The 24,546-nt window shown below is 38.9% G+C and overlaps 1 protein-coding gene across 1 annotated transcript; it reads right to left on the bottom strand.

The window, feature by feature from the left end:
• Positions 1 to 902: 902 nt before the first annotated feature.
• AQP1 (aquaporin 1 (Colton blood group)) lies at positions 903 to 21,396 on the bottom strand. Its single transcript, XM_074869592.1, has 4 exons — positions 20,913 to 21,396; positions 4,775 to 4,939; positions 4,300 to 4,380; positions 903 to 2,785 (listed from the first exon to the last, which is right to left on the bottom strand). The coding sequence occupies exons 1-4, from the start codon at positions 21,294 to 21,296 to the stop codon at positions 2,606 to 2,608; spliced, it is 810 nt and encodes a 269-aa protein (XP_074725693.1). The 5' UTR covers positions 21,297 to 21,396; the 3' UTR covers positions 903 to 2,605.
• Between the last annotated feature and the right edge of the window lie 3,150 nt (positions 21,397 to 24,546).

The raw sequence follows: 24,546 nt of genomic DNA, 5'->3' as shown, positions 1-24,546 counted from the left end.
GGAAGACCATTAGCAGCTATGGCTTTGCATTGCTTAGAAACTGCTGTTCTCATTTCACGATCTAAGTACCACAAAAGCACTTTAAATGTACCATTAAGCTTTTCCTTCTTTAAGAAGAAGGGAGAGGTTTAAGCCTGGAATTCTATTGAAACATGGTTTCACTTAATTTCCAACGCTTTACTGTAAATTGTTTAAACATTATCACTGTGAACAAATACACCAACAAATCACACTTCATTTACTTTGACCTGGTTTTTGGTTCTTCACTAGTGAAAGAGTTATTGTACATCTTTTATCCATTTTATTTATTATTGTGGTGATCATAAGCAGCAGCTAGAGCAGCTAACATGGCACAGTCCTATTACACACCAAATAGAAAGGCAATATTGCTTGTCTTCAAAGTTTGGTCTTTGAAGTGTAGAAAATAGGCCAAATTATTGCTCTTTGTGGGTGTAGGCTAAGGAACAAATTGTGAATCTCACATTTTCTCCATCACTATATGTGTTAAGTTACCTCAAGCTTGTCAAAACAAAATATTTACTGTGGGTGACTTCTGAAACTGTTCCAGCTCATAGATTCTGCAAGGAAAAAAATGCTTAATTTTGGGTCAGTGGGTGCACGAGGGTACCAGCAAATAAAGTTGATAAAAGATTCTGGAAGGTTGGCACAAGGTCATTGTATCCTGATTCATTTCTAAGTATAATTTAGATAGAGTTTACATCCAGGTGAGGGCCTGCTGTACAGAGAAAACTTCCTTTACCCAAAGGTTAGCATCAAATCAAAAGAGCACTCAGGAGTGGAAAAGCAGAAATTGTCTCAGTCTCACAGGTTGACACCTGAATGGTATAGAAAATTAATTTATGTTGTGTTGCAAGGCAAATTAAAAACAAGAATCATGAACATTTTGTGTGTTAGCACAACTGATTTTGTTTATTTTTAAACCACCCCAAAATCCAATCATGCTGTATGAACATAGACAATACACAGGATAGTACACCAAATGTAGACAAGAAGAATAAAATGTATTCTGTTTTATTTTGCTGGTGATTTTCCTTTTTATTTATTTTCATTGTACATCTGCTCAACTTGATGCAATGATCCAATCTATATGGATCCCCCTGTCAACCGTCTCTCAACTCCTATGTCCACACTGTCTCTCTAAGAGGAGGCTTCCATCATATTACCTCTGGGATATTTGTCCGAATGGTAAAGTGTGCAGCTTCTTATGTAGGTTCCTCTGGGCCTCATTTTTTATGTAGAACTGTTTAGTGCAGAACAAGTATACCAGCATGTATCTGCTTTAACTATATTCTATAGTTAGTAGGTAAGACCAGCTAATGCTTTGGGTTACTTGGGCAATCATAAGTAGCACACACACAAAAACAAAACCAGAAAATAGTTTTCCACATCGTTTAGAGTGTTAATTGTCTTTACGTTTCCAGTGTCATTTATTTTGCTAAGCACTGCTGCAATTCTTTCCACTTGTCTTATGCTCTTATTTTCTTACAAAACAGTATACTAGGCTTTCTGTATAAAACATATATATAAACATTTATATATATATATATATATATAAAAAAACAAAGCAAAGACCCCCAAAATGGACTTACACACAGGTATACATTTGTCCCTCATTAGAAAATATACTGTGTGTATCGATTTGTTGTCCCTGAATGTCAAAGCACTATTAGAATGGGATAAGGAAGAAAGGGGCCTCTTTATTTTCCTGGTTTGTTTTAAAATGTACAGTTAAATTATGTAAGCTGAACAAAAGCAGAGTAGTCACAGGAACAATAAGATCCTGTTTACATATTGACACCATGTGGTTCTTGTTGCAGTTGTTATTACTACTCTCTAATTTGACTTCTAGTTATTACTTCCCAGGAATTAATATATCTATACTTTTTTTTGTCATATATTCTCTCCCCTCACAATGACCTGGACACAGGTTCAGGGAGAATGAAACACTAGGAAATCCAAATGGATCCTGAGGCTCTGGAGATTCTTGTCTTGCTTAACTTTTCTGGTCCTCTTTCTCAGAGATTATCAACTATTTAGAAAATTATGGTTAATTCTATATAACAAGTAATTTTTAGTGGCCTTTCCTTCCAAAGATGCTTTTGGGTAATGATTTGAGATAGTTTTTCACATACACTGTTAGCCTTAGACACCAGCCTTGCATATTTGTATAAATACTTTTTTTCAGGTATAAGCCCCCCATTATTGGTACAGATAGTTCTCTGTCCTCGGTATCTATTCTTTCAGCAAACAGACTCATCATTTGAACTACTTATCATTATTGAGCGATGTGCTGGGAGAACAACCCATGCTAAATACACCTGAAAATTTGGTGGTGGCAAGGAAGATGTTATACTTCAGCCCAATTTATTTAGTTCACAAAACAGTGTCTAATGACTTCTTGGCCTGAAGACTTTGTAATTGAAAAACCCCAGATATAAAAATGTTATTAAGATTAGGGGCAAAAAGGGAAAACCATATGGAATTTTTTTAAAAAGAAAGTACTGCTTGCTGGTTTACAAAGAGTCTATAACACTGATAAAATCTTCGGAAACCAATGTTCATTTTTTTTTTCCCTTGTCCTTCTTTATTTTGGCTTCATTTCAACCCGGGAGTTCATATCATCTCCCTCCAGATCATACTCTTCCACTTGGCCGCTGGTCCACACCTTCATGCGGTCAGTCAGGTCACTGCTTCTGGGAGCCAGGATGAAGTCATAAATCAGGGCAGCACTTGCTCCTCCAATGATTGGGCCAACCCAGAAGATCTGAAACACAGTTCCCAGCCCAGTTAATAAATGTATCAGGTAATACTTCATTTGAAGATGTTCTGAAAATCTCCTCTGAGGATTTTCACTATGAAATTTACAGCAAAAATATTAAAACTACATCCTATCATCTGAACTTTTACTTAACCACATGGCAAGAAAAGAGGAATTTCTCACCATGAACTGGCAGTAGACCAAGAGATTAATAACTGTAATTATGATTTAAAGTCCTGGTATTCAAAATTAGATATCTACCAGTAAAACATCTCAGTTACTCCAGAGAGATTTGGCAGGGGGGCACAATTTCTAAAAGCATCGAGGGCATTAGATTCCATTCTCCCACTAACTTTCAGTGACAGATGAATTACAAAGTAATACTTAGCGACAACATAATTAGGGGCTTAATTTGTTACTAGCTGTTATTTAGCTAGTGATATTGCTGTAATTTTACTGGTCTAAATCACTTAAGGCAAGTTTGGAAGGAGAGGTAATAAAAGTATTTTAGTAGACAGGTTGATTTTATTAGAAATAACAGATGATTTTGAGGGATTTGTATGGCCAAAGAGTTCCGGAGTCTGAAAACATGTTTTCTTTTATTCAGCAATATCAGTGGTTTAATATGAATTATTACCTCTATCTCCTTCTCTCTAAAAAAATAATTTTTCTATGAAGTTCCAAAAATACTAGCTACTAGCTTAGTTACATTATCTTAGTACCCCAACAGAAATGTTTAAGTGGGAGATAATGACAAAATTTCCCCAGTGTCCTCCTTTTACTCTTTGCATTAAAGTGGCATCCGTATCCAAAATTTTCACAACCCATTGTATTGCCACTAAATTTCCATGAATACTTATGCAACTGGCTGCCAAAATCATGAGTAGGAGAGTTGGAACAAGCTACATATTAAATATTCAAGAACACGTACTCATTTAGGGCTTTTATATCAGCCTTCTTCATTGATCTTTAGTGAAATAAGTAAATTTTTATGAAGTTCCTCACTTTAACCACATTTAACCACAGGGAATAATCTAAAATTTATAGTGTTTCCAGAGAACTTATCCATGAAAGCACATAAGCAGACAGTTAACTTTAAGATGAACATTATATTAGCTTCCAAATATTGGATGATTCATTTCAGTTTGTAAACCTGATTCAGAACCTTCCTAAATTAGGTTTTACCAGATTAATCAGTAACACTTTACAAACTCAGTTTAAGCAATAAACACTTGATACAGGATTCTGTGTAATGAGTATTTAACATTTAAAATATTTGAAATAAATAAACATAAGGGAAATAACCCAAAAAAATCTACTGTATTACTTTGAACATATCACTCTGAGGACTTTGTGATCTGAGGCTGGTCAGGAGCAAAAGGAGATTATCCTTTGTTAAATGAAATGGAATGAGACAGAACTCACTGACTTAGTGATAATAAGTGTTTAAATGGTTCTGATCTTGTAGATTATGCATATTCAGAGACTCTTGTAAGCTAAAAAAAATTTATTCAACTTACCCAGTGATTTTCAAAGTTGTTGGCAATCAGCGCTGAGCCAAAAGATCTGGCTGGATTAATTCCACAACCGGTGTAATCAATCTAGGAGGTGGAAAGAGAAGCAGTGGTGAGGCACTGATGCACATGTGGCATCTTCATTACACAGGAGGGCAAGTGGCAGCCTGTAGCATGGTTTGGATGCTAATAACAGCTTCATTCATCCCACCCACTATTCCTCAGAAAAGGGGAAGACTGCCATGTGCCTGTCCTGTCCCATCAGGGAAAAAGGTCCTACTTCAGTGACTCCTCCCATATGTGCAACCTCATCACTTGTTTCCACATCCACATGGCTCAAGAAAGAAGGGCCATACATGTTGCAGAAACAAGGTCAATCTCTGAAGAGGAAGAAGAAGGAAGAAACTATCATCTTCCTGCCTTCACTGGCCCATCCTGAGGTGGGACATTGCAGATATCAAGTGTGAGAGCTAAAACTTACAGCAAGAAGATGTCCCAAGGCAACAGAGAGACCGATGGCCAAAGGTGCTGATCCTGAGACATCATTTCTTCTCCGGTCTGTGGTGGCAAGGACACACAACACCAGCTGGAAGGTAGCAATGATTTCGATACCTAGTCCTTGGCCCGCATTGATTCCCTCTGAAAGCTGCATGGTGACAAAAAAGAAAATGTCACTTGATATTCCTACATGACTTCAACCAGTATGACAGAGTTTTGAGGGATCTACTTTCTCAATAGGGAAGCAGAGACCTGCACAGAAATTTGTCTCCTCAGGTTACTTTTGCTTAACAGAGGGGAAAAAAAATGAAGGAAAAAAAAAACTGAACAGAAATTAGTTTTGAAACACTCGTTGCTGTACTCAAGTCTTGGCATAACCAGCTTTTGTTCATGGTTCAACATGGTTGCATGGTTGCTGCATCCAGCCAAAGTGAATGCTCAACCACTAGACACAATGACAACATAACTGATCTACGTGTGCTAAACAGATAAGCCAGAGATTTGCCCTCAGTAGAGTTTACCCATAGAAGTGAACTCTTGTGCCTTGAGGCATTTATTCATTGCTTCTGTGAACGAGAATCCTGGGATCATATTAAACATTGCTCAGCTTGCCTTCAGCAACAATTGCTAAGCAAACAGGGGCAGGAGGAGAAAGGAGCAAATAATAAGAAAAGTGCATAGTTCTGGGTAGCTTGAAAGTATTTATGTCTGTTATTAACAAGTCACATTAATCTTCTCCCACCGCTACTTATTTTTTGTAATTCAGTGTGAACTCTTCAAAACAAGGACTTCATGTGGACAATGTCCTGCAAAATGCTGGCCCCATGGGCAGATTTCTGCAATAATATTAAGACACATACACTGTGTTTCAATTGCCTGAAAGTATGCATCTAATGCCACTTGAAATACCCTGAGATATCCACAGAGTTCATGTGGGTCTGGTAGATGTGACACAAGTCCTACAGAAGACCAAAGGTATCTAAAATGTCTCTAGATGGCAATGTTTAAGCAATATATCTTTAACTTGGACACATAATTAACGTAGTCAATGGAGATAAGATCCATTCAGCTGATGAAATGTAGGTGATCATTTGAGAGTCAACTGAATAGCTGTCTTTTATTTTGTATTCACTAGATCTCATTTGACTACAAGAGTTTAGACACTTAACTCACATGTAGACTAATTTTAGGTGTCTTAGACTCAAACTGAATCTAACGCAACTTCTTTGGGAGCCATAAAAAACCATCCCCAATTTGGGAATCCTAAGGGCCTGATGGGGAAATATTTCAATTTCCTATTGAAGTAAAGCAGATTCCCTAGAAAAACTCACACTGGCAGACGTAGATATTCCAACTGTATTATTAATCATGAAACCAGCAGAGTTTCTTATTAATGTAAATGCTGTATAATACATTGAAACCACAGTAACTCACATAAAAGAACATTATAGAGTAGAAATGCTGTCATATTTCAGGAGTACTGTTAGAAACTTTTGCTTAACAAGAAACCATGGAGCTAAACCATTCAATATTATAAAAAGTTTTGAATTATGCTTCTAATTGCTATATTCAGTGGTATCTTCGTTAAGACAAGACAAGCCTATATCTGAGCTGAATAACTTGGTGTTAAGCAGAAATAACTACACTGCATGGATAGGATGAAACATGAGCTTGGACACAGGCCAGAGAAACTGAGAATGTGAACGACTCAGAGTAGGAAATAAACTTGTGCTCAGGAATAGTTTTATAAGCAGGTTATGTCATCTGTCATAGTCTCTGCATTAAAAATTGTTAGGTCACACATGGCAAAAACATAACTAAATGCTATTGTGACCTGTCCAGAACAATGAAACTATGGGAAATCATGCTTTAAATCTGTTTTTGTGGTTTTATGCTCTAATTTTCCCCAAACTAATATTTGAATACCTTAAAACTCAAAGATGTTTAGTTGAACTCTTTCACTTTCCACCTTTGCTATTCACTTTTCTTGTTTCTTCTCTGTAACAAAGCAGCATAATGTCACACAGAATCACAGAATCATCTAGGTTGGAAAGGACCTTGAAGATCATCTAGTCCAACCGTTAACCTAGCACTGACAGTTTCCAACTACACCACATCCCTAAGCGCTATGTCGACTCTACTCTTAAACACCTCCAGGGATGGGGACTCCACCACCTCCCTGGGCAGCCCATTCCAATGCCTAACAACCTGTTCTGTAAAGAAATACTTCCTAACATCCAGTCTAAACCTTCCCTGGTGTAACTTGAGGCCATTACCTCTTGTCCTATCACTGATTACTTGGTTAAGGAGACTCATCCCCAGCTCTCTGCAACCTCCTTTCAGGTAGTTGCAGAGGGCAATGAGTTCTCCCCTCAGCCTCCTCAAATTCCTAAACACTGAAAAAAAATAATCTGAGACTTCAAGCAGCATAAATCTGATTAGCTACATTAAAAGTAATGAAAACATACTGATTTCTAAGACCTGCCAATCTGAAACATTAATAATATATATCTTGTTCTTTAATATGCAGGACTGATATCTGTTGTGTTCACAGATAGAAGGGAATTCTGGTTGAGATTGTGGGCATTTTAATTCCTTCAGCATCCATACAGTAGAAAGTGAAATCAGTTACTGAAACCTTCAGCATTAATAGGACTTACATGTGAGAAATACAAGTCTGACATAAATATATACAGATGAGCTGGCAGTGAAAATATCATGATCCAGAAATTCATGCTGAATGCCTTATATATCACTAAATTAATAATCTATTACTTTTGACATCCCCTTATTAAAAAAACCCCACACACCTTTTTTAGCTGCAGAGACAGTGGGATTTGTGGCTTTCAAAAAATTAGGCTTCAAATGTATCCCATTGATATCAAAAGTAATAGAATCCTTTTAAAAATCTGGACTATAGACTCTCTGGAAAATCCTGTCTCACACTTGGAAGGTCAAATGATCAAACTTAAAAGGCAAGTGTATTGGCAAACAAGTGAGTGATATGCAAATGCTCAAATGTGGATAAGAAACTAAATTCTCTTCTATCATCATGCAACTGTTACACCCCAGAGAATCTAGATCTGAGGTCTGACATATCAATGTTAATATTTGAAAAGGCCTTGGCACTTCAAACAATTGAACACTGACCTACCATTATTTTTTCCCTTCATTTGAAGGACTTCTATAAAAGAAAAAAGACAGTAAGAGCAAAATTATGCCTTTAAAACCTGTGATAATTCTTATCCTTGAGAGGAGGAAATCATATTCTTCCTTTCTCTCCAGGAAAACACATCTTACAGATGACGTGACTTGAGGTCATTCTCCCTGTTAATCAACACTTATTGATGGGCCGTGTGGAATCAAAGAAAACCTGGAAATATCATAGGAAACCTTTTGCTTTCCTCTAACATGTAATTTTACACAGCCTGCCAGGGACGTAAGATTCCACTGTGAGAGCAAGGACTCTGGGCCATTTTCCAAAATGAGGCAAACCAAGACAAACCTTGGATGTCCTGCTTTGCTGTGGTCTGTGGATCTGCAGGGTATAAGTGTAGTATCACAGACGTTCATTTTTGCCTACTTGTCGGAGCTATAGTGTCACTACAACAGCAGCCTGGACCATCCATGGCACAGCAACACATGGAACAGCATGAGTCTTCACCACCCTAACCACATCCCAGCCAAAGCATAACATGGGTAGTAGGAAGGTGCATTTCCTAGAATCAAGTTAAAATGTACATATATATGTACATATGTATGTATGTATGTACATATATATATGTACGTATGTGTATTTATATTTATATTTATATAATCCTTGGTCACAGTGGATTTGCAAGCATTACCCAGATAACAATGAAATATGAAACATTTTGTGCCTTTTGAATCTGCTGTTTTAAGCTCTTGACAGAACCAGGTAGGTGTAACCAACACAAGTTCGTTACCCTTTCATTGTATTTTCCATTAGTTATACTGGTTTTTTAAGGAAAGCTTGAATTTTTGTAGAATACCTGACTCCTGAAACTTCAGGGCAGTCTAAAGCTTAATCCTAATCTAGTAGGAAGTAGTATGATACATTACAGAGACCTGACTACCTGAGGCTGTCAATAAAACAAAGGCAAAAATAAACTGCTGGTCTTAACATCTAACATTCTGCTACTGAGAATATCCAGAATATAAAGTAACCATATCTCTGGTTCTTAAATAGATAGAATAATGCCTTGAAACATAAGACACAGCCACCTCCACTGTAGTGTCAGGGTGAAGGGGTCCCTTTCTAGTGACCTGTACCCAGACTGCAATGACTTTCTTCCCTGCATTGGTAGGATGCTTACAAGCAGTCACAACAAGGCATGTGGGCTGACACTGCATTTGTCCTTGATTTATCTGCTGGAAAATCTCTGATCTCTTCTCATCTCAGTCCAATAACTCTTATATGCCCTGCATTTTATGTCATGTTCATTAAGGCAACAGAAAAAATGTCAGAGATAACAGCACAGTAACTCCCTAAGCTTTTCATGCCTCAGACTTGTGAGGCTTAAAGAGTGGATTCAGTGCTTTAAGGAACCAAATATGCTCTAAGGGATTGAAACGAGCACACAAGCCCACATTCATCTCCAACACAGTTTCCCACACCACAGGATTCAGTCCAGACTTCTCCTCCTATTTTTTTAACATAAATTGTTCCTCTAAACCTTATTTCTAAGTCTCTGTTTTGACAGGAGAAGCACCAGAAACACACCCAAGAAATGGGTTACATCATTGGCAAGATCTGAGAGTTATATGTAGACACATACATCCGATCACCTGAATTAATCCTGGCTGCATTAGCTTGCGCTGAGCAATTCTCCCTTGACTAATAGCACCCAGACGATAAGCAGAAGCCTACAGGGAGACACCCCAGGTGAGGTGTATCCTTCTGTAAGCTGAATTCTACCATTAATATTTTCACCTGAGTTCACTGTGAATCTGAAGTTTGTGGAAGAAAAACCCACTGGAATTCAGTAAATTTATAGAAATACATGTCATTCAGAAAGCTCCTGAGGTGCAACTGATTGGAACCTAAAGAAGCACTTAGGGCATGCTGAAGTTCTCTGCTTTGTATTACTGAACATGGGATGAGGTACAATACCTGTTCCCCACTCAAAGATTAGCTTTATCTGGTAATGCTACTGCTGCTCCTGAGCAACCTGGTTTGAATTCAGTGCTGACTCTGCTTTGAGCAAGAGGTTGGACTAGAGACCTCCTGAGGTCCCTTCCAAGCTGAATTATCATATAAGAGACCTTGTTTTTTTCGGAAAGGTGGGAAGGACTGGGACAGAATTGCCTCAATGCTGCTCTGGTTTGGCCAAGTTAATGTCTAAAACCAGCTGGTGACATATGCATATAGTGGAGCCACAGTTGCTGGATCAATCACTGCGACAGATCTGCATTGATATAACCCATATTGGTGAGTGAGTCAAGAGACACGTAATATAATCAGATGAGGACCATTAAACCTGAGGGCAAAATTAGTGGAAAATCATTACCGCGAGAGTAACTAAATGAGATGAACACCTGCTTTTTGGTTTTAGGAAATGGGTAGTGGTCACGTTGCTTCCATTTCTCCACATCAAACAGGAGATGGGATCTATGGAAGCTTGTTTCTCAGAAGTGCCATTAACTGCCATGTTTAGCTGACTGACTTCCACAGCTTTGAGCAGTAATTTGTGCAAATTAATGGTATGTTTTCTTTCCTTTTGTTTTTCTTTTTTTTTTTTTTTTTTTTTTTTTTTAAGAGCAGGATATTTATTAGTTGTCTGCCTTCAGAAGAGAAATAGGGACAGGAAATTAAACTGGCCCAAGGTAAACCCAACTGTGTACTTCTCTAGTGGCTTCATATTTTTCTCATTAAGAGTAAAAGTATATCAAATTCAAACCTGTTTCCCGTTATATGGATAAGACAGTTTGTTATGCAAGGTGGTTTCATCACATGGTGCTATGCTCCATCTCATCCAACAAATCCTTAGCCATGAATTGTATCTTCTAGGATACAGCTTACTTTCATATAACAGGGATTAGTCTCTCGTTGTTCCTGAAAAATGATAGATGTCTGGAAATGTAGAATTCTATTTTTCAGTAGGGGAATGTCAACTTTCTCCATTCTTATGAAACACTTCACTGCAAGCTGTGTTGCCTGATGGCTTTTAGAGAGAGAAAAGTTAAGCCACAGCAATTTAGTGACAGATACAACATCACTGATGGCTGGGACTTCTCTTCTTTGCATATCACAGCCATCTCCTAGGTAAGGCAGCCTTTGCAGAACACCAGCAACAGCATGGTTTGCACAAATAAGAAGCATGTTGTGGTCTGACTATAAATGTATTACCTTATATTAAAGTGTTTTTAATATTCATGTTAGGAGAAGAACTATGTTGTCCTGTTAACACAAAATCTAGCATTTTAAGGAGCTGTGCTGCAATAAATAATATCTTTATATGAGACAGACCTCTTTCTGTGTGTGTTGAATTCAAAAAAAAGAGCTAACAACTTGCACCAGGCCTGCTGCTTTCAGAATTCCAAATTATTAGCTTATCTCTGCCATGACAGACTTTTTTCTTAAATTAAGTTTTTCAGCATTTTATTCAATAAAATTCTCTCTGTCTTACTGCATTTTCTTTCTGTAGCTTAAACTTTCCCTTCTTTGAAATTCCTTATTTTTTTTAATAAGGAAAACTCTTCACATTAGTTTAAATAGTTCATGCTCTCTTTTTCATCCCCATGTTGTAAGTATTAATTATGCTGCTTTATACCAACTAACACATTTAAGTGTTTAGTTGGACAAAGTTGTTTAATGCAATGTTCTTCAAATCTAATCTCACAATAAATCTCCCTCCCTCAGAAACCCCTTCCACTATCTTGCCTGTAACTTTGTCTGACTCTTTTCATTCTTTCAGCTCCAGCTCTGTCATGAAAATAACTTGATAATTTCCATCTTGATTACATACCTTTATTCTGCTGGAAGTCTGTCCCAGATCTCAATAGCTATAAACCTTCCTTTAACTCACAGTCAAAATGTATTCAGAGACTTTATTCCCAGCTATTTAACTACATTTATTCTCTTTCCTTGCTACTTAACAGTATCACTTTGAAATGGATGTTTCTATACCCATTATTTGAGTGTTAGGGATTCAGAGAGCACAAAAGTCTCACTGCTTTAGTGAGTAGAGATCTAAATACTTTCACTTAAAACTATATGACAGGAGCACTCAGAAGTAGCTGCTTATGAGGCAAAGAATTAGCACTGGATCGTATCCTAGATCAACAATAGAAGCATTCAGCTGAACCTAGGGACAAAACATATTGTCCTCTGCTAGATTATCCTTCCTATAAATACAGCCTTAAGAGCTCTAAAGGGGACTCATTCAATTCCCAAAGCAGAAATCATATTTTCCATTCTTTGGACAGCAGACACCCTCCAGGAACAAGACTAACCTCCCTCCTCCCACCCCACCTTCAGGCTGATGAGAAACTAGCCAGGGCTTTGTGTTGCAGCAGCCTGGTATGCCATAAAGAGAAGAGTGATGGTTTCATTTATATTAAACCAGAGCACATAAAGTTTACATGTGAGACCAGTGACAGACAGTAAAAAAATTCAATTCCTCTATAGGATTTCCATTTAGCACAACTAGTTAGAGGTAGAACGTTTGTCTCATTTACATTTTTACTTTTTGATGTGCCTCTGGGAAAGTTGATTTGGGGAAACATTTTTTTAAAAATCTTGCTGCTGAGAAATAAACAACTTCTATTCAGGGGATGAGGAATGTTGAGTTGTTTTTTTCCTTTACCCAGCAAAAAACCAAGCAAATAGTTCATTTTCCATAACACTTTTGAAGCACATTTATACCATGGAGCTATTTATGATCTCCTGTATTGTCAGCCCAGAAGGAGATGGTCTTTTGAGGGGAATTTTGGGCACATCTGAATTTTGAACCTAATAGAATCTTCCTCTCTATGTTAGATTTCCACAAACCTCACAGTATGGTTGTTGACAATTACACCAAAGCAATATTTATTTTATACTTCTAGACAAACACTCCAGCAAACCTGTGAGGTTTTCAAACTTTCCAAGTCTGAGGTAGTTCATACGGTCAGTCTTGTGCAGAGCATTGAAGATTTGGCATTTCCACGGATTTAAAAACAGCTCTGAATATGTGCAATGGATTTCAGGAATTAGGGGAACAATTCCAGCTCCTTCATTTCTCCACCTTGTTCATCAAGCAATAAGTCATATCAAAGGAAGAAAAAGGGGCCAAACCTTACTTTATTCATTCCTCAGTCCAAATACAGTCATCATTAACTTCAGGAGAAGTAGTGCATATGTGTAAGGAAACATGTTGCCACAGTTCTGCTTTGAAAACATTCATTGACTTCACTTGGCACAGAATTAGTGCAAGATCCTGGAAAAGTTTGGTTTTCTGTGGTACCTCTCAGTGGTTCCTGGAGAGGGGATGCATGAGGCTTTACCAGGAAAGTACACAGAGTAATTTTTTGCTCCTTTCCTGTCCACAAATGCCAAAAAGAGAAACCCCTTGCAGAGATTTCAGGACATATTTTTGCCCTTCTGCAATATGTTTCCTCCAATATGCCAGTCAGGCCCTGTGTATTTGATATAACAGGTGAATTTTGTGCCAGTGGAGTTGCAGCAGTTAAACACCAGCACTAGCTTTGGCTCTGGGTGCCAGAAATATCAGTACTTTCCCAACAGGTTGCACATTAATAAATACACAGAACCACATGCTGCTCCCAGACAGGCCAGAAAAACCTCCAGGAAACATTCACTTGCTCCATGACATTGGTATTATTATCCTGGAGGTACTGAGGAGCACAGCCACAAACCATAATGTCTCATTGTGCCAGGTACTGTATCAGCCCTCAGTGAAAAGTGTGCCTCTGCTTCTGCATATTTGCAATAAAGAGGCAACAGCTTAAAGACAGGGAAATACAGAAACTGAGAAATGCAGATGCATAACAAACAGATAGTTTGCTATCTATGAAGTTGAGCACAAGCACAATAGTTTGGACTAGTTTCCCTAACTCTGGAATGGAGATTTTTCTAAGAATGAAGGTTTCTTTGACATTTTCAATTGTGATACCAGGTAAAGATCTCTCTGTTATTGAATTCTCTCAATTAAGCTAGAGAATGGACAAATAAGCAAAAATGTACTACTGCTCTAAAGAAAACAGGCAATTTCCTCTTGAGAAAACAGGAAATTTTTCAAGGGCTATTTTTTCTTCCTTTAGTACTTGTGATGTGTTTTAGTATCCTTGCTTTGAAAATGCTTCTCTTAAAGGTAGCTATATACAGCCCAGATAGTGACATTTTTTGGGATTCTCTGATTAAATAAATGCTATTCCCGACTCACCTGAAGATTCACATAAACTGCTGAAGTACATGAACCCTGCTACAATGACTTATATGTTGGTTTTAACATTGAATCAATTTAACCAGAGGAGATCCATAATATTCTTTCTCATGTTTATTGTGGAAATTTCCATTTGCTCTCAGGCTGTGGTCCTTGTCATGTCAAATCTTGATTTAGAATAGACACCTACTAATAGATTTTTAAAAAATTTTTCTAGTTAATTTAAATTAGGAAATGAAATTTGGGTTTACCTCATCTGAAGAATTTTTCTCTTTATCAATCTGTCTTTGGTGTGCACGTATGTGTGGAGGTGTGTATACTCATACACACAATATATCCAAATACATATGGCATAATGCATAGAATGCTAAGGAAAAGAAAACAATTTTAACTGTTTATTCACCAGTCAGGAAGGATGGTAGCAAAATGAATTTCCTTGTATTTCATGCTTAATCGTACTTAGTTTGACAGCTGGTCAAACAGAAAAAAATCATTCTCCAAAAATCCCAGCAATCCCCAATCCATTTGAATTGCTATATTAACTAATCTACCAAATTAATAATGCTTTTAGGTCTATTGCAACTCGTTATTTTACAACCCTCTGTGTACCCCTTTCATCATTTTCTATCATTTCTAAGTAGAAATAAATAAATATGACCTTTAACCTGAGGCTTGCAGAGCATTTTTCAAACAATGCACCAGTCATCCTTGGATCTTCTGGATGTGGACCCAGTTCATGCTACAAAATCCACTTTGAACCACTCTGTTCTAGCACCAAAAGTCTGGCCTGCAGGTGGATGATCACTAAGGCCTTGTGCCAGAAACGGCCATGCTGCTGCATCCCTGCATGCTCTCTGCCAAAAGCTATATTATTATAGAAGAACTAAGTAAATCTTCGTAGAAATGGAAATACGAAATAACTTCTAAGATCCGAGATAAGATTTAGAGCTGTAATCCCTGTTATCCCAAATGCTCCAGAGGATGGGTGATAACCATCAGGTTTACATCTCAGCCCAGATGTTTCTGCTGTCACTGTGTGAACACATTAGAAAGCAGCCAAGACTACGGCCAGTTTTGAGCAGGTGCCTTTCCTGTGCTCCACCTGCCTGGCCTGGGCTGATTCAATACAATGCTGGCATGCCATAAAAGACTGCTGCTGCAAAATTGAAATTGAATAATGAGCTATTGTTGTGGTACTCTTTGTTAAGAAATAAAGATCTCAGACTGATCTCATGTACAGGAACCATTTTGCTCACTCTATAAATGCAACTTCTGGTCCCTTGTAGAAGCTCAAGTGCTTAAGCGTGCAGATGTCGCAGCACAAGCAAGGTTGGCAGGAGGTGCCTACATTGGATTGAAAACATGGAGGGCAGAGAGCAGTGACAAGGAGAATGAAACTCACTGTACTGAAACTTGAGAAAAGCACAATATATAATCTGCACTGAGAAAAGGCATCCAAGGATTTTTATTAAGCGCTAGAGGTCAGAAGCTCAGCTGCATGTCTCGTCCATCCAGTAGCACCACTGGAACTGCAATTTTCCATACTGACTCAGAGGAAAAGCGGCATCACTTAGTCAATTGTCCACTCACGCTGTCAAGCTCTCAGTTTATTTTGGAAGTTCTTCCAACTCAACCCGACTTTGTTTAATTTGAGGTTGGAGAACAGACTCATAGGGCGTGAGCAAAAAGAGAGAGGGAAATCACAAGCTAAACACTGAATCATCAGGGCCAACCATGCAAGTTCCACTCCCCATGGTGAGAGGCGTTGGTTTGCAGACTGGTGCACTGGTTTGGGCCAAATGTGGGGAGTCTGGTGATTCTTGTTTGTTATCCTCTCCAAGGCAACTTTCTAAAGGATGGGAAAGATTCAGTGAGGAATATCAAAATGAAAACATCAGTACTGACCCACACACACCATTAAAAAGTGTGGCAGGTCTCAACTTTGTGAGAGGGAACTCCCAGTGCAGGGGAAATTTTATGTTTGCACCAGAGGTCCCTGTGCCTTGGAAATTTGTGGGTTAAAAATCACCAACACTGATGATAAAATGATACATCTGCAGAAGTTAAGGATGCACACATTGTATGTCCCATCCTATGTTCCAGTCTCCTGGAGACAAGAGATTGTCCAGCTTTCAGCTTTCCCAAGTAGCAGAATAAGATTGGAACTGAGGGACACATAGACAACAGAGAAAAAAAGACATCTCCAACATAGGGGTTCAAAGCTTCTCTGCTGCTGCTGGACCACAATCCAGCTAAGTTGAATTACTTATGGAAAGGGGACTCATTCTGTAGTGTTACTTTGGTGAGGGTGGAATGTGTCTCAAAGTAGCAGATACTGCCCTGGTATGAAGAATCAAGGACAGCAAAGAGTGCTTTTCTCCTTGTCTTTGAGAAAGGATTTCGAGTTGGCCTCTATGTGTTTATCACCAAAGGGCAGCACACCCTTATGTACACCAATTCTTCTGCTATAGCTGATCTAACTCTGGGGACACTGCTGAGCAGCAGCGGCAGAAATACAGCCAATCACACTGAAATCCAGAGGGTGTTCCAGCAACAAGTGTCTTTCCACGGCCCAGGAATGGTATCTATATGACTATTCACCTGTTTTAAGAAAATGCTCCAGACTTCTGAATCCACTAACCATAGATCTCTTCTGGCTTTTCCAGGAAGTTCTTCAGTTACACAAACAACATTTATCAGTCCACTGTGTGTTTTTTAAAACCAAGTCCTTCTATTTGTTATTCTTGGTTGGTTTTCTTTTCTCTTTATCTACCCTGAGCAATGCTACCTTCAGGTCTGTTTTCTTTGCCTGCAATTTTTGATCCACTTACTTACAACTTTTAAAATAATATGTTTCATCAGAAACTTCAGGCAGAGTTTTCAAATAGTTTCCAAACTGTAGCCCCAAGACTTAGGGGGTACATTTACTGGCATTCTAATCAGTGTGCCAAAGTACAGAAATTATGATATTGTAAAGCAATGTCTGCATTTTCCCAAACTCTGATTATTTTCATGAAAAAAAACCCAAAACCAAAAAACCTGAGCTAAAGAAATTTTCTAAGCGTATTTTTAAAAGCCTCAAGATAATCACTGCTGAACTGCAAATATTGTGTTACCTTACATTACAGAAGTCTCCTCTCACCCGCCTTTCCTGCTTGAGCTCTTTGTTGGTCATTAACTGCCTGTGATGAATAGTTTCTTCCATTATCCAAACTACAGATCTGTCCTCACTAGACAATAGCCAAATAATAAAAAATAGACAAATGCTGGCAGATGAGTGCACTTTGGATTAGGTATTCTCTATTCTTACATTTTTACCTAATGGGAATTTGTAACATGTAGTAATCTAATTGACAAAAAAAGATAAAAGATGATGTAAGGAAAAATATTTAAATTCTTAGAACAACAAAAACACTGCATACTCCTCTTTCAGCTTTTTCAATTCTCAAAGTTTTACTTTGGCACCCACATGGCTACTAAAATATATGGGAAGCTAAGTGTCTTAAAAGGATTCAGTAATCTGAATACCTCTGAATATTGTCCAAAATGTCTTATTTGGAACAAGCCAAAGTAACTAAAAATATTTCTTCACTTCAAACTCTTCATACGTGACTGTTTAGCTTGTCTTAGTATAAAACAGACCTTAATATTGAATATGTTAAAGCAGCATCCTGCTTTTTCATTCCCCCTTCCTTCTCTTTAGCCTTGCACCTTCCATGGCTGTTTTTTGTGCTTTATTTCCTTGCATTTTCCTTTTTCCCTTTGAGCAATGACAAAGACATAGATTCATCCTACTTCGTTTTGGATGCTTAACAGAGACTTCCAAGCCTGGAGCCTCATCATGACAAAGAAGAGTTGTCTGTCTCTGGAAGACAACTCAACAGATCTAAAGCCTTTGTCTCTCTGTGAACTAGAGAAAAGCCTTTGGAAAGGGGTTACTCACTTGGCTCCTGAGTGCAGGACCTACAGTTGGGCAGGATAAATCTAAGTTTAGGCATGAAATCCTAAATTACCCAGCATCCCCTGGGGACACTGGATAACCACTGACTCCATTAAACTGCTCCCACATTTTTTCTGTAAAAAACACCCCTCCAACAGCATGGCAGGGTCAGAACAAAGGACACAGTCATGCACGTCCAAGCCCTCTTCCCAACCTTGTCAAACAAACAGCACTCCCTTTCTTTCTATTCCTTTTCTCAATAGTGAATCGACACCTCATTTTCCACAGGAAGGGCAGGAAGACAAAGCAGCTGGCAGGGATGACAGCTCTGTCCCTCTCCTCCTTGTCTACAGGTTAAAAAGCATTATATAAGAGCAAATCACTGTGGTTTCTCCTTATGGTCTATGTGCTGAAGGAGGCAGTGTGCTCTTGGTGCTGGGTTGTAATTTCAGGATATGCCCTGTTGTGATCAGCTCTGCACAAGGACAGCCATTCTGCTATTCTACCCTGCCTTGGGCTCTGACCCAACTCCCCCCTCAACCCTCACCTCCCCTCCCCAGACAGTCCAAGCTTGTCAGTGGGAAATGAATGGATTTGCTTTCCTCTCTAGTTCTTTCTTGTAAGGGAGAAGAACAGCTGCTGCTGCCCTCCCCATCCCCAGGGATGTGAAAGGAAAAAAATCAAAATTCTGAGTATTTGACAATGACAGCCACTGAGACTGGGGTTTTTAGGAACTATTTTATCCATTAATTCACACACAGAAGCAGTTGCCAGATTTGCAAAATTGGTATGATGGAGACTTACACTTACCTGGTTTTACCTACAGTGTATTTTATGGCCTTGAAAACAATGTATTTGATTGTATTCCAGAGGTGTTCCTCAGAAGGGAACAAGGCTTTCACCCTAACACGAAATTTTTGAGATTTATGAAGTAGTCTCCTGAGCTTACTAAAATCAGTGACTACACTGATCTTTCCTGATCTTTGCTGATCTTTCTAGCAGTCCCCGTAGGCCCTTCTCTTCTGAGATTTTCCTGTGCAGAGCTCTGAATTATATCCTTGTAGCTTGGAGAGATACTGACTGAGGAACAAGAAGAATTTGGGGTGATCATCTACACCCCCCTCTACAAATGGAGAGTTTCAGGGTTTTTGAATAGAGGAAGGAGCTAGTCATTAACATTTTGTGGCAAGCAAAAGGGAAAGACCAAACATGAGTGCTACTGAAACCAGACCTCCCCTGTTTAATGGCAGTTGGATGATTCGAGGAAACCACTTGGGTGGATACCCTGTCCCATGTGGTTGAGCAGTTCCCTCTGCCAGTGGTTTCAGAGGAAAAGACCACATATCACACACAGCCATAGCCTTCTAGATTTAATAAAATGACTTGCCCTTCTTCCCCAAAATGTTTTGGATTAACCCATCAAAATTTCCAAAACAGTGGCACAGTGGCACAACCTGCGGGCACCAGGCTCGAGGGAGGTAAACAGCCAACCCCCAGAATAACATGAGGGTGGATGATAGTAAGATGCTCAGGAATCACCTTCTTAGTGTCAGATTTTATTATGTTTTCAAAAACTGCTTCATTTTCTGAATTAACTGTAATGCCACAGAATGCAAAAATATATTACTTTATTTGCTAATTTAATTTTTTTGATCCTTTCTTCTCCTTTTGCTTAAATTTCTGAAGAGAGACTGTATTTGCAGCTCTATGTCCCAAATATCACTCTAAATTTAAATGAACATAAGATTTCAAATTGGCTCAAGTCTTAAACTGCAGTAAGGAATATTCTGCAAGAAAGAGGCCATAGAAAATATGTGAAATACTTGTTCTTAACAGAATCAGGTGAAATAAGTGACTAGAAGGCAATTTCCATTAGTACTCTGTGTACTGCAGTGGCTGTAGCACTGCCTCTGACAGTGGAATGATTTCAAGTTTAAAAGTGTGTCTATCCTTTTTTCTCCATTATGGTACAATGACAATAGTAAAATGGAAACATTTGGAGGAGGAGGAGTTGTGGTCAGGCAGTATTTATGCAGCATGATATGAGCACCAGTCTGGGAGAGCGCTGAAACCTACACCCCTTTTTAATGTAGCTGTCTCAAATCTTTCTCCAGTCTACATCTGTAAATTCAGGGGTTTTCCCATTTTTGCCAGCAAAAGGAGAAACACACAGAAAGTGCAACTGGGATTCTGTGTCAGGCAGGATCTGAGCACTCTGCCTAATGCAACAGGTAATGCACCTTTGGTGATAGGGTTTCTCTTGCTATACATCTCTCTCGCTGTTCCCATAGGTTTTTATTACAGTTGTCATCAGGTTACACAAACTATTAATTAGGTATTGAAAAAGAACCACATTCGCAGAAGGAAAACCAACATTAGTGTATGCACATTAATCAACATGTTACCTGAGACCTTCAGAACCACAAAAAGGATTTGATCATGCAACTGCCAGTGATTTCAAAGTTAAATTGCTGTCAAAAGGCACCTTTCAGCAACTTTGGTGTACAAAATTTATCATAAGCAAAACTGCTTATGACCATAATGTCCTAAAACTCCAAAATGGGGTTGGGGGGGAAGGATCATCCCTATAACATAAATCCATCCTACTATCATTCAGAACTGGATCCCCTGCTACGATAAGCAATTAGCTGCCTGAGGTCACCATCAACACCACCATCAATACCACACACCACACACACACATATTTAGTAGATTACAGGTGCTAAATTTCTACTGGAAAAAAATTTAAGGAGGAATTAAAAGTTTCTACTTACCGAGTTGAGCCCCAGGAGGTTTTTTGGGAGAGAGGAGGTGACTCCTGACAGAATAGCTGTGGCCACCACTGCCCCCAGACACTGGGCAATGATGTACATGAGTGCCTTGAAGATGCTGATCTGACAGCTCAGCAGGAGACCCAGGGTCACAGCTGGGTTCAGGTGTGCACCACTGATGTGACCCACGCTCTGTGCCATGGTAGCGATGGATAACCCAAAAGCCAGTGAAACCTTCACGTTGTCCTGAGACAATGTTTTGTTGCTCGCCACTGGGAAGTTAAAACCCAGAGCCGAACCAATGCTGATAAAAATAAAAAGGCTCATGGCAAGGAACTCAGCCACTACTGCTCTCCAGAACATTTTCTTTTTGAATTCACTAGCCATCTTTCCTCTCTCTCTCTCTCTCTCCCTCCCTCCTCACTTTCCCTTCTCCCTCTCTCCCTTCCTTTGCCTGATATTTTTCCTTTGAGGTCTGAAGAGAAATCTGGAGAAAAAATGCAGTCCTTGGATTATTTATAGGGCTTTGGGTGGTCTGTAGGAGGGAAGGGGTGTTGCACAAAAGGAGGAAAGAACATCTACATAGATGCTGACTGCTAGATTGATGTAAGACACTGTATGCCTGCCAAAGTTTTTTCTTCTTTTTTTTTTTTTTTTCCCCTCCCTTAACAGCATTCGATCTCTGCAGCCGTTTTTAAGAGGCTTTTTAAAATTCTTGGAAAAGTCTTTAGGAGTGCCTCAGGAATTTTACCCTCACTTCTTTAACTTCTGTATCATCATTCAGCACATGGAGTGGAATGAAAGCTTTTACAAGATTTCTGTCTTGAGCCAGACTGAAACAAAAAGGAAAGTTATCTGTGCAGGCTGGTAAGTTATCCACGCTGAGTTTCACCAACAACATCCGAAAGTGGTAAATAAAACTGACAAGTAAATCCACACTCTAGAGACTTAAGTATCTCTGTTTCATTTGAAAATGGGTAGAAATGTCTCTTCTGCTGGCTCTGTAGAGACTTGGACTTGTTTCTGATGCCAAGTCTGACGACTGTACAGACAAACACATGTATTTACACAGGCTCACACAAGCTGGTGTTAAGTGATGAATGATAGGGATCAGTTTTGATCTCTATGACCACTATGTAAATCTGACATAACACTGCAAGTAAGCTGGAAGCTTTCTATAGGTAAAATTTGGATGATGAGGGGCAGTTGATTTGGGGGATTGGGGTTTTTTAATTTTTTTTTTTTTTAATTTATATCATTTCTTCATTTTTTTTCTTTCAAGCATAGAGGTGTCTCAAGGTTTCATTAGGCTTGATCTCCCACACTCCTTCTGACTGGCAGGAAAAAAGCCAATTTGGGGGCTTCCTAGACCACGTCCTGCAGTGAAAGAAAGCATATCTCACAGACCCTGCTGAAGGTCAGCTATCCTGTTTGTCACCAGGGAGACTAACTGCTGCTGCTGAGCCACAAGACTGACCAGAGACAGAGACAGAAGGGGAGAGCAAGGGATAAGGGAAATTACATGCTTGATTTTGCAGACAAAATGAATCTCTCAACAGTGTCAGAGTCTTTTGGAGGAAAAGGTCTAACTGCCTCTGGTTTTATCACAGCAGGACTTGTATGCATACCTCAGATTAACCCCTGTGTTATCAGATCTCTGCCTGTTTAAATGGCTGTTAATCAGGGCGTTTACTCTGACTTCAAACTACGCAATATCTGATCCAGAGTCAGAAACTAACTCCCCAGGCACATATCTTGAAAAACGGGTATTTAAAAATAATTTTAAAATGGGTATTTAAAGTCAACCTACTTTTCTTCCTCCTCTTTTTTCTCCCTCTTATTTTAATGCACCCGTGTCAACTTCTAAACTACTTAATTTAATTCAAGGATTTTTCACTTGGACAATATGTCACTATGAAGATAAAATCAAATATACACCTGGATAGTATTAGACAGTCAATAAGGTTTTTCTGAATATATTCAGCTTTCAAAAGATTATTCAGATACAAAGCTGAAGACTGTTTAAATAAAAATCCTGATGTCTGCAGCTTGTCATCCCCAAGTTTTTATTCTTTCTAGACATCACATGTTCTTGATTTTCCATATAACCAATTTTATTTCCTTCTGTTTTATAATACGCTTACACAACAGAACTGTACCAGTGAAAAAAGGAAAAAGAAAAAAAAATGGGAACAAATTAATTATTAGTTTTACCCTTCCTACTACAGTGGGACTTCAGTGAGGAACCATGTGTCAGAGAAAGCAAAAATCAATTTTAGCTGAACATGGTATGTGGTGGAATTTTAATATATGATACAATTGATTCTAGTTTTATTCTGTTCAGTGAAACTTTTTATTTACTGCAAACTTCAAGTCTCTGAGGCTTGAAGATCTTAATTGACCAGCTTCTCTGGTCTTACCAAGCAGATGGTCAAGACACAGGGCATATATTACACACCTCAGGAAACTAGGGAAATCAGATGGACAGTTTACAAGAGTTTCCAGGTGTCCCAAATTGGCACCTGTGAGATGGAGCTGCCTAAATATTCAGCTGTGTCCACAGGAGATTACCTCTTTACTCACTTCTTCCTACCATTACGATGGGGATGGCCAACCTCTGTACCAATACTGATAAGGTGAGAAGGACTCCCTCAAAGGAAAATAGGCTGGGGAAGTATTGTAAAATGTTTCCCTGATTTATACAGTATCCTCTAGGTATCCCTGACTGGCCTGTGCCAAAGACAGGGAACCAGGCAAGCAAGACCTTTAGTCTGACTTCAGCGTATATGAACAACACACAAATTAAATGTGCCTTGAGAGTAGCAGGTTGGTAACCTCCATTGAGAGTTAGCTAATACATTTATATTTTCATTCTGGGACTCCCTGTTGGTCTCTTCATAACCCTTACCCACATCTCATTTTATATTTGTAACTTGATGCCACAATAATTCAATCAAATTGTCTTCAGACAGAAAAGAAAATCATCTGAAATAAATTACAGACAGAAACTGTTACATATAAACAGGGAAAATACACATCTGAGAGAGAAGTGTGGAACTATTAGCCAGTCTCACCCATCTATGCTCTGATGTGAACAAAATCATGATCATCACTGCTGTGTTGTTACTAATTGCTTGCATGGTGGTGATACCCAGGGCCCCTATGCCTTCAGTGTTGTGCAAAAAGAGACAGCAGAGACAGCCTTGTCCTGCATGTAGAAGAACCACCAAGTAAGGGGAACAGAAGGAGATGTGAACAAAAGAACAAATATGCTGCACAAGAAGTAGAGGGAATTGGCAGAGTGGACAAATTAAATCAACAGTATAAGTGTAATGAAGAAAGAGGAGAGAGAAGACGTGAGTAGAGCAGCAAGACATCAGTTGGACCTCTTGAGAAATGTCCACCAGATTTAATTGGTGTCCAACTTGTCACTTTTCCACAAAATCCCATCTTACTCAGGCTGACAACAACGACCCCAGCACTTGGCCAAGTAATCAGAGGTCTGTATACCCAGTCCTCATAAACCACCAGGAACCAAAAAAGGGCAAAATCCAGTGTCCTGCATATCAGATGAGGTGGGTTTTGTACAGACAGTTTTTCTAGGCATAGTTTTAGCTTATCTGCCAATTCACACTTT

The sequence above is a fragment of the Strix uralensis genome, chromosome 1 (genome assembly GCF_047716275.1).
Source record: "Strix uralensis isolate ZFMK-TIS-50842 chromosome 1, bStrUra1, whole genome shotgun sequence".
Lineage (NCBI taxonomy): Eukaryota > Metazoa > Chordata > Aves > Strigiformes > Strigidae > Strix > Strix uralensis.
The sequence above is the reverse complement of the archived record's forward strand: the minus strand, read 5'-3'. Positions and strand labels throughout refer to the sequence as shown.